Here is a 10,935-nt window from a genome sequence, read left to right as displayed (position 1 = left end):
CTAATTTGGTTCTAAATTGGGAGAAATGTCATTTCATGGTGAGAGAGGGAATTGTTTTGGGTCACCGAATCTCTTACAAGGGGATAGAGGTTGACCAAGCAAAAATTGAAGTAATTGAAAAACTTCCCCCTCCTACTAATGAAAAAGGTATTAGAAGCTTTTTAGGTCATGCGGGTTTTTATAGGAGGTTTATTAAAGATTTTTCCAAAATAGCAAAACCTCTTACTAATTTACTTGTGAAAGACACACCTTTCCAATTCAATGAAGATTGTTTAAATGCTTTTAATATTTTGAAGCACAGGTTGGTCACTGCCCCTATTGTTACTGCACCTGATTGGTCACTACCTTTTGAAATTATGTGTGATGCAAGTGACATAGCTGTTGGGGCAGTGCTTGGGCAAAGGAAAGATAAGTTGTTGCATGTAATTTATTATGCTAGTCATGTCTTGAATCCAGCACAACTTAACTATGCCACTACTGAAAAAGAACTTTTGGCTATTGTTTATGCTTTTGATAAATTTAGATCTTATTTATTAGGATCTAAAGTTATTGTTTACACTGATCATGCTGCTTTGAGGTATTTGTTTGCTAAGCAGGAATCGAAGCCGAGACTTTTAAGGTGGATACTTTTGTTACAGGAATTTGATCTAGAGATCCGAGATAAGAAGGGGTCAGAGAATACTGTGGCAGATCATCTCTCACGATTGGAAACAGTGGAAGAGACGGAAGAGAAGAGGCCAATTCAGGACCTCTTTGCAGATGAACATATCTTAGTTGTGACAGCTGCACCGTGGTTTGCAGACTTCGCAAACTACATGGTGGGAAGGACAATTCCCTCTGATTTCACCTCCCAACAACGCAAGAAATTCCTCCATGATTGTAAATTCTATGTGTGGGATGAGCCGTTTTTATATAAAAGGGGGGTAGATGGATTGTTAAGACGGTGTGTTCCGGAAGATGAGCAAGAGAAAGTGTTGTGGCATTGTCACGACTCAAGCTATGGCGGTCATTTTAGTGGAGATAGGACTGCTGCAAAGGTCCTTCAATCTGGTTTGTTTTGGCCTACATTATTTAAGGATGTTTTTACCTATGTTAAGAGATGTGACCGCTGCCAACGCACAGGAAATATTTCAAAAAGAAACGAGTTGCCTCAAAATCCTATGTTGGAAGTAGAAATTTTTGATGTGTGGGGAATTGATTTTATGGGACCTTTCCCATCCTCATACTCAAAGATGTACATTTTAATGGCAGTGGACTATGTCTCTAAGTGGGTAGAAGCAATTGCCACTCAAACCAATGATGCTCAAGTAGTGGTTTCATTCCTCAAGAAAAATATTTTCTCACGCTTTGGAGTCCCTAGAGCGTTGATTAGTGATGAGGGAACCCACTTTCTCAATCGAAAGATGGAGGCATTACTAAGAAAATACAATGTGCATCATCAGATTGCAACTCCATATCATCCTCAAACTAGTGGACAGGTGGAGGTATCTAACAGGCAAATAAAGCAAATTTTGGAGAAGACTGTGAATGCCTCAAGAAAAGATTGGTCAGTAAAGCTTGATGATGCATTGTGGGCTTACAGAACTGCATTCAAAACACCCATAGGTATGTCCCCTTTTCAAATTGTTTATGGAAAAGCTTGTCACTTACCTTTAGAACTAGAACACAAAGCATTGTGGGCCACGAAATTCCTAAATTTTGATCTTTATAAATCGGGTGAATCCAGAGTTCTTCAACTCCATGAGTTGGATGAATTTCGGAATTACGCTTATGAGAATGCCAAAATTTATAAAGAAAAAACAAAAAAATGGCATGATAAAAAGATTCAAAATAGGGAATTTCAAGAAGGGCAGCTAGTTCTACTTTTTAATTCCAGGTTGAAGCTGTTTCCTGGAAAATTGAAATCAAGATGGTCCGGTCCATTCAAAGTTACAAAAGTATTTCCATATGGTGCCATTGAAGTTAAAGACCCAGGTTCCGCGAGAACATTCAAGGTGAACGGACAAAGACTTAAACCATATTATGGGGGAGAGTCTGAGCGGCCAATTGAATCCATCCCTTTGAAGTCCACATGACAAAGTGGCGCGTCAGGCTCGAGACGTTAAACACGCGCTTGATGGGAGGCAACCCATCCATTATGCTTTACCATTCATTTTTCATTCAAAAAAAAAAAAAAAAAAAGAAAAGAGAAAATAGAAAAAAAAAAAAAAAAAAAAAAAAAAAAGACTATCAATGATGTCACCTGCTGACAATCCCTTGTGTTTCATCTTTCTGTTATTTTGTTTATTATCAAGTTTAATGTTTTTATGTCTTTTCAGAATTGTCAGTGTGTTAATACCTGAATTTGCATGATGAAAATCTCTTAGACTTGCACATAAAAGAATACGAACGTGTGACTGCTCATGAAAGTGCAATGGTTAAAGAGACAAAGAGATGAATAGGAAAGATGGAGTTTTGCAAGGTGTACTAGTTCGACCTTCAGATACCTCAGCTGGTGAGCACTTTGAGCCAAATAAATTCCACGGTATACTATTTCTTTCACATCTTATGAGTGTATCCATGTTTTGTATATTTTCTAGAACTTGCGACTATTCTCTACTGTTGATTGGTTTTACATTTACACACATAGAGGCACATTTGTTTGGTACCCTGAGCCTTTTCAAGCTACCCTGTTATTATATATCTGTTGCTAAACCACTTTGAGCCAAAAAAAAAAATCCCCTTTCTTTCGGTGACTAACTCAATTATAAGCCTTTTAGACCTGAAAATTTTTATATGTTTACCCTCCTTGGAGTTAGGTAGAAGCTTTAAATTTCCTTGTCATGGTATCATTTTAAGTTTGGGGTTGCTTATGGAATTAGCAACATCTAAAGTTTGGGGTAGGGGTACTAGAGAACTAAAAAAAAAATAGTAATAATAGAGACTCACAAAAAAATAATTGAGTTTCTTAAAAAAAAAAAAGGAAAAAAAAAAAGAATAAAGAGCCATTAAGCATGAAAAATAGTGGCATCTTAAACAAAAAAAAATGATGAAAAATAAGTTCTCTAAGTACCTAATCAACAATGAATTGAGCCCCGGTTACGGTAATTTTTCAATAAGGAATAGTAGTTGATACCTAACTCCAATTTAGCCTACTTTTCCTAAATTTATCCTACCATTTACCCAAGCCAAGTTACAACCTTTAAGACCTCAAAAATGTGTGTCATGTATTTACTTTGATTGACGGTTTAGAATTTTTTCAAGCTTATGGTAAAATAGCATTTGCATGTTGATGGAGTGAATACCCTGTCAAAATTGAGTGAATTAGTGAGTGAGAGATAAGGTTGAACTTTGAACATCGTGTGGAATGGTCATTGAACCGAAGCTGATTGAAGTCTTGAAAACCAAAGCATTGATTGAGCATGATCACTGAAGTTAAGACCGGTGCTTCTATAGCCGGATGAAGAGAAAAAGTTTTTGAGATTTTTATCATTCAAATTAATTTGTTAATTCACTGACAGTTTTGTTTCGACAGACATATTACTTGAGGACAAGCAACAATTCAAGTTTGGGGTTGTGATGACATTCCGTCATTTGAGTATTTTTAATTATTATTTTATAGTATTTTAGTTAGTTTTTAAGAGTATTGCATGGTCAAGGAGAAGAATTTATGAAGAAAATAACACATCAAAGAGTTTGAAGACAAAAAAAGACCAAAGGAGAAAAAGACTTAGAAAAACTCCCAATATTTTGAAGCTAAAAGAAGCTTTATTCTCTGTTTTTCTCGCGTCCCCAGCTGATCCAATAGTGGTGCGATTTTCCACCTTTCAGAGCATGACATCAGCGCACGTTCAGCATGACATCATCAGCTTTATTCTATATTTAAATGACGTGTCAAAAGGTAATGGGAGGAGGACTTGCTTCTAGTGGCACGGATTGTAATTCTTAAGGATCTTTGTTCCCTCATATAAATAGGAACTTTTCATTGACCTAGAAAGATCACGCAGGCACGGAGAAAAGAGCAAAAACGCAGTCACGCACCGACGGCTTGCACAGCAGAGAGAATTGGTGATTCAAGTCATTCGACCGTAATTTTATGTGTAATTCTGAATACTCTTTTTATCTCTGATCAATATTATGAGTAGTTAATTTCTCTATTGTTAGGGATGAGTAAACCTAGATGACTATTCTTATTTTATGATTTGATTTATGACTATTGAAGAATTCTATTGATTATTTTTCTTATATCTGTGCTTAATGCTTTTATCGATTGATCACCGTTAAATTGATTTACGATTCATATTGTGATACGGGAGTTGAATTTATGAATGCTTTGATATAAGAAATTCTTGCCTTTGTAATTTAGGAATAGATGCAAACCCTTGAAACCAATTTAGAATTCTTGTTCATTCATGCTTAATTCTAATCTTAAATTCACTAAGGAATTAGGAATTATTTTAGAATTAACGACTCTGTCACTAAGGAATTAGGGCACGAATACTTTAGGGAATTCGGTAATAATTTGATAAATAGCTTCAATAGTCATAATCAAGTCACTACATTAAAATAGTAGTCTAGTGAAACTCATCTCTGACATTTTTATTATTATCAAATACAAAGTAATTTTCGTTGTTATTATTATTATTGCCATTGCAACCAATCAAACTGAAACCTTTTGTTCAATCGAGTAAAAATCACAATTCAACAATATAACGCGATCCTTGAGTTCGATACTCGGTCTTACCGTTTTAAATATATTACTTGCACGATTTCGTACACTTGCGAAAATCGTCATCAGTCTCCTTTTTCTTGCTTTTTCCTCCAAGGCTCTCCAGTTGTATTGGCCCCATAAGGTCTATGTGCAGCAATTCTAGCACCCTTGTTGTGGTAAGATGTTGCAACTTTGGATGTGATATCTTTGTCTGCTTCCCTATTTGGCATTCTCCACATATGCTTCCTTCCTCTATTTTGAGCTTAGGAAGACCTCTGATTGCCTCTTTAGCTATTGCCTTTTTTATGCCCTTAAGGTGCAGGTGGCCAAGTTTTTGGTGCCACAACTTTACCTCATCTTCTTTGCTAATAAAACATGTGGATAAATTGTCTTCTTCTTTAGGGATCCAAAGATAACAGTTGTCTCTTGACCTTACTCCTTTCATCAGCTCTCCTTGCTCATTTGTAACTAGGCATTCAGTTTTTGTAAAGTTTACTTTCATGCCTTGATCACAAAGTTGGCTTATGCTGATTAGATTTGCTTTAAGCCCTTTTACAAGCAACACATTATCTAGCTTTGGTAAGCCATAGTTTGCAAGTTTACCAACTCCCTTAATCTCTCCTTTGGCTCCATCTCCAAAGGTCACAAAACTGGTAGCATATGACTTCAGATTTTCAAGGTAGTGTTCAACACCTGTCATATGTCTAGAACACCCACTATCAAAGTACCAGGTTTCTCTTGAGGAAGCTCTCAAGGATGTATGAGCTATTAGACCTGTGATCTTCTTCTTTTCTCTCCATTCCTTTCTTGTTGTAACATTAGAGAAGGCAGGAGTATGAAATTCTTGATGAACTTTTCTTGGATATCCATGCAGCCTATAGCAGAAAGGCCTAATATGTCCTTTCCTTCCACAATGATGACATGTCCAGTTATAGAACCTAGGCATAGGATGTCCCATAGATTGTTGCGACAATCCTCCTGACACAAACGTGTTGTTGATTGGAGTATGTATGGTGGCATTGTTGAACTTCATCTGCTGCTTTACTATTTCATGTTCAAAACCAATGGGCTTAGGTTTCCCATAGTTTTGTTTTTGTAACATTTCTTCAAAGTCATCAGTACCTTTGGTCATCATTTTAGCCACTTTTGTGACTTGATCCAAGTCAGTATTTAGCCTGGTCACTTCTTCACCTTGTTCAGCAATTTTACCTAGGAGACTGGATTTCTCCAGTAGCAACTGATGAATTTGACTACTCTGATCTTCAACCTTAATGTTGAGATTTTCAATGTTTGTGAGTAATTCAATTTTTTCAGCTTGTAGTTTGCCATTGATTTTCTTTTGTTTCTCCAATGCTTTGCAAACCTCTATGCTTCTATTATGAAGATCTTTGTAAGTAGCAGCTAGTTCTTCATAAGTTACCTCATCATCACATGATTCTGAGTCAGATACACAAACTCCTGTTAATGCATTAACAAATTTAGCAGATTCTTCTTCCTCTGAATCTGTATCAGACCATGAAACCACAAGGCTTTTCTTTTGCCTTTTTAGAAAGGTTGGACATTCTGTTCTGATATAGCCAAAACCTTCACATTCATGACATCTTACTCCTCTTTCATCTTCATTTGTCTTTTTCTGAAAGTTGGACTGTTTGTTGTTGGTGAATCGACCATTTGACTTGGGCCTTTGGTCCACTTTCTTCATCAACTTATTGAATTGTCTCCCAAGCATAGCCATAGACTCAGCTAAGCTTTCTTCTCCTTCAGATTCAATTTGTAAGTTATCAGCAGCACTTTTTGAAGAAAATGCTAGATTCTTATCTTTCTTTTCAGTCCTCCTGTTCAAGCCAATTTCATAGGTTTGGAGTGATCCTATGAGTTCATCTAAATTTAGACTTGAAAGATCATGAGCCTCCTCAATGGCTGTCACCTTCATATCAAATCTTTTAGGCAAAGATCTGAGTATTTTTCCAACTAGCTCCTCATCTGAGATAGGTTTTCCAAGTACATCAAACGAATTTGCAAAGTCAAGCACATTCATTTGAAAGTCATGAATGCTTTCCTCCTCCTTCATTCTGAGATTCTCAAAATTGGTTTTAAGCATCTGAAGCTTAGATAGCTTTACTTTAGATGTTCCTTCATGAGCTTTTCTCAGAATTTCCCAGGCATGCTTAGCAGTAGTACATCTCTTGACAAGCCTGAACATGTTAGCATCCACACCATTGAAAATTGCATACAAGGCTTTGGAGTTGCCAAGTGCTAGATCATCCTCATCTTTTGTCCATTCGTCATCTGGCTTCTTTACATCAGTTTTCTTGCCATCCTTGTCAAGAACCATTGGTGGTTCCCATCCACGCATCACAGCCTTCCATGTCCTGCTGTCAATTGATTTTATGAAAGCCTCCATACGAGATTTCCAATAGTCATAGTTCTCAGGACCTGTCAGTAAAGGGGGTTTAGACAATGACCCTCCTTCTTTATCCATTGTACCAGAAAGTACTTCCCTGGAGCTCACCCAAAATAACAGAACAGGGTGCCTGCTCTGATGCCAATTGAAATTCTGGTATCACTAGAATGATGTTACCGAAGATGTCCCAGCAACTACTTTATGAATAATGTTGTTTCTATTGTTGGCACATCTTACATAACATATAAAATACTAACAGAAAATAAATAAAGTGCACAAGTAATTGTTAACCCAGTTCAGCCAACTGCCTACTCTGGGGGATACCAATCCAGGAAGGAAATCCACTAATAGCTCTAGTTACTAAGACCTCCAGCAAACCCTAGGATTTACGCCTTAAACTAAGACCTCCAGCAAACCCCTGGTTTACGCCTTATAACCTCGACACTACTCATGCAACTTCTGCCTAGGAACTCCTAGACATGAGATCCCATCTCACTTCCACTCACACAACACAACCTGTGTTGTTTAAACAACGGTGGGAATGATGTGGCAACAACTTACCAAGACAACACTTCACTTTTGCTTAAAAGCTTCAAGTGAATCACACACGGTAAACTCCGTACTTCAAAGCTTAGGAGTAACCTTAAAATAACAAACTCACTTCTTAACTCGTGTTATAGAATCCACAAGCAAGAATTACAATCAAATAATAAAAGACTCAACAAAGACTCAATATGTGTAACTAATACTTTTCAATGAGATACATAGTCTTGAGCTTGGTCTTCGTATATATAGCATAATAGCACGCTCCTCTTGCTTCAGAGTTGATAGGACGCTCCTTGTCAATCATAAAAGGTGATCTGATACTTTTTCAATCTTCATTAAGGATATATCAAGACTTTCCAAAAGTGTTTAAGGGACTTTAGAAGATAGGATAAGTCATCCAGCTATTCCATTAAGTTTGTCTTATCCTTAAAGCTCCTGATCAGATCAAATCTTCAATAAGCGTGTTTATCAGTGGATTTCCATATATAGCAGATGCTCTCATAAATGCGCGAGATCTCCTTTAATAAATATGATGTTGTAACATGTTTTCCAACATCTTGTTAGAATATTTGTTTTAGCAAAATTAAGCCAATTTCAAATATCCAATAGTTGTTAACTCTGCTTCCTGAGAAGATGGTCGACTTCGAGAGCTTGAAAGCTAATGGATTTGATGTGAAACCCTATTTCACCACTCAAGGTTGGGACAAGTATTTTGAGATGCTGAACGGTCCAATCTATCCAGATCTTCTTAAACACTTCTGGATGAAAGCAAAGGTCTTCACTAAGGTCGAAGCTAAGCAAGAAGAATACCTAGCTATTGAAAGGGATCCTAGTCTGAAGGGAAAAACTAGGAAAGAGATGGGTCTTCTAGAGTTTACTAGTACGCAGATTAGGTCTAATGTCTGTGGTATTAATCTCACCTTCTCAAAGGTCCATTTTAATGCTCTCCTTGGTCTGACAAACTCTGGGTTAATTTTGGACGACTTTGAAAAGGATACTACATATAGAAATGATTTGCTACATCGGATGTGTGTGGATATGCAGCTTAAAGGAAAAGTCAAAGGAATGACGGATGAGTGCAGGGTCTTGTTTAAGATTATCATATCATCTATCTGTCCAAGAGTAGGTGTTACTGATACAATCTCTTGGCCTCATCGTCATCTAATCTACTTCCTTCTGTCTGAAAAGAAAGTGAATTTGGGAGATTACTTCTTTGAAAGAATTTGTGAAGCAATTTTCTACAGCAAGTCTCAGAGGAGAACAACCATTGTTCATCCTAGGTTATTGTCTGATTTGCTTTTTCAAGGAGGTATTATAAAGAATCTACAGAAGTTCTATCCAGAACTTGTTGCCAGCAAGGTTGTGCCAGATGTTTTGTCAGCAAGTTTTCTAACCAAGATGCATCTTATTAACTCAAAGGTGGTTCAACCTTCACAAGAGTTTGAAGTACGCTTAGAGGATCGGTTGTATGTGAATGGTTATCCAATAATATCTGAATTGGACAGTGAAGAGGTCATTCAGGATTACTTGAAGGGGCTACAGGCTGAAGGATTTACTGTCACTAGGGAGATGGTTCCAAAGGCTCCAATTAACATGTACAATCTTAAACAGAGGAAGTCTAAGAGGAAAGCTGACACTCAAGAGGATAAAGTTCAGCCAGATCTTCTTGCTCAAAAGAAAATCAAGGTTGAGCAAACTGTTGCTGAACAAAGGACAAAGAAGAAGCATGAAGCACCTGCTGAAAAGGTTGTTGAGGAATCTTCTAGGGCTCCTAAGAGGAAAATGGTGCTGAATGTTGATGAAGATGATTCTGAAGAGACTCGCTCTGATGAGGAAACTCTTGCTGATAAGCTGAAGAAGAAACAAGTTCCTGCTTCCAAAGGTAAGACTCCTAAGTTTGTCTTTAATGAAGCTGAAATAGGAATAGGTTACACCAAACCCCTTAGAACTATCCATCCTGAAGCTATCAACATTTCATCTTCTGACAATTCAGAAGAACCAGCTTGTTCTACTGATGAGATAATCCGAAAAGGTAAAGAAAGTATTAACAAATTTACCTCTTCTGATAAATCTGAACAGAAGGATAAACATGTTCTTTCTGACAATCCCATTTCTGAACTAGAAAAACACCTGAGCCCTGATACTCTGAACAATCATCCATTTTCTCATGAAACTGCCAAGCCCACATCACCTCCCAAACCAATTTCACCACCAACTCAACCACAACAAGAAACATCTACCAAACCATCATCTGATCCTCAACCAGATATCACTCCTGCACCCATTAACTCTCCCACCAAACAAACCTCTCCTTGCAAATCTGCTGAACCAACTTCTGAACCCACAACATATGAACAAGCTCCTGACCATAACCCTAACCCAGGTGCTGAACATGTATCTCCTGAAAGTGTTCACACTTGTGCTCCCTGTCCTTCAGAAGCAGATGTTGTTCTTATTACCAACCCTGCTCCTGAATCACCCAAACATTCCACAATTCCCGATATCTCTCCCAAATCATCTGACCCTTTTGGTAACCTATCCAATCAGCTTTATGATGACCTTCTTAGGCTGTCTAAAATCAAGAACAGGTTCTTGGTCTGTCCTTCTGATGTGGACGTTGAGGTATCTGCTATCAAGGCCAAGATTTGTAGTTCTCTGGATTTGGTTGGTGAAGACATCAAAGCTGTGATTGGTAAGAGGGATTTGGAGGTCGTCAATCTTATGAGGGAAGCTCTTGCAAGGGTAAGTCTGAAGCGGTTAACCATGTTCAATCATGAAGAAGCTGAGAATGCTAGAATTTCAGCTATATTGGCAAAGGAAACTGCTGATGATATGCTACTCAAGATGTTCAAGAATTGCTGGGTGGACTCCAAGTTGTTTAAGAGCTCAGAAGATCAGAGGATTGAGTCTGAACGGATTGCTCAAGAAACTGAGAGGATTGCTCAAGAGGCTGCTTTGCTGAATCAGAAAGAAGTTCTTATGCTTGGTTTTCAGAGGATGGTGGATCTTCCTCTGATAAAGGAAAGGCTCCTTTGGAAGCAGATGTGGATCATCTGAGTGTCTTGCAGCAAGCTATTGAAAGACAGAGGTCTGATCACCAAGTTCTTGAAACCAAGGTTGATAAGCTGGACTCCAAAGTGGACAATCTGAACGACAAATTTGATGTCATCATAGCCCTCCTTAAGAAACCCTAGGCCTCTAAGCACTTTTTATGTTTTTTTTTTTATGGTTAATTTATCTCATTCTGAACATTTGGTTTTTAATTATCATATTCTTGCTTATATTGTTTGCTTGT

The 10,935-nt window shown here is 37.6% G+C and overlaps 1 protein-coding gene across 1 annotated transcript; it reads left to right on the top strand.

The window, feature by feature from the left end:
• Nucleotides 1–8,273: 8,273 nt before the first annotated feature.
• On the top strand, nt 8,274–10,697 carry LOC123923026. The gene has a single exon (XM_045975677.1). The coding sequence runs from the start codon at nt 8,274–8,276 to the stop codon at nt 10,695–10,697; it is 2,424 nt and encodes an 807-aa protein (XP_045831633.1).
• Nucleotides 10,698–10,935: the final 238 nt, after the last annotated feature.

The sequence above is a fragment of the Trifolium pratense genome, linkage group LG4 (assembly GCF_020283565.1).
Source record: "Trifolium pratense cultivar HEN17-A07 linkage group LG4, ARS_RC_1.1, whole genome shotgun sequence".
Classification (NCBI taxonomy): Eukaryota; Viridiplantae; Streptophyta; class Magnoliopsida; order Fabales; family Fabaceae; genus Trifolium; species Trifolium pratense.
This window is presented reverse-complemented; position numbering and strand designations above follow the sequence as displayed.

Coding starts and splice junctions, on each gene's coding strand:
- LOC123923026 (XM_045975677.1), top strand. CDS start 8,274: ATGGTCGACTTCGAGAGCTTGAAAGCTAATGGATTTGATGTGAAACCC.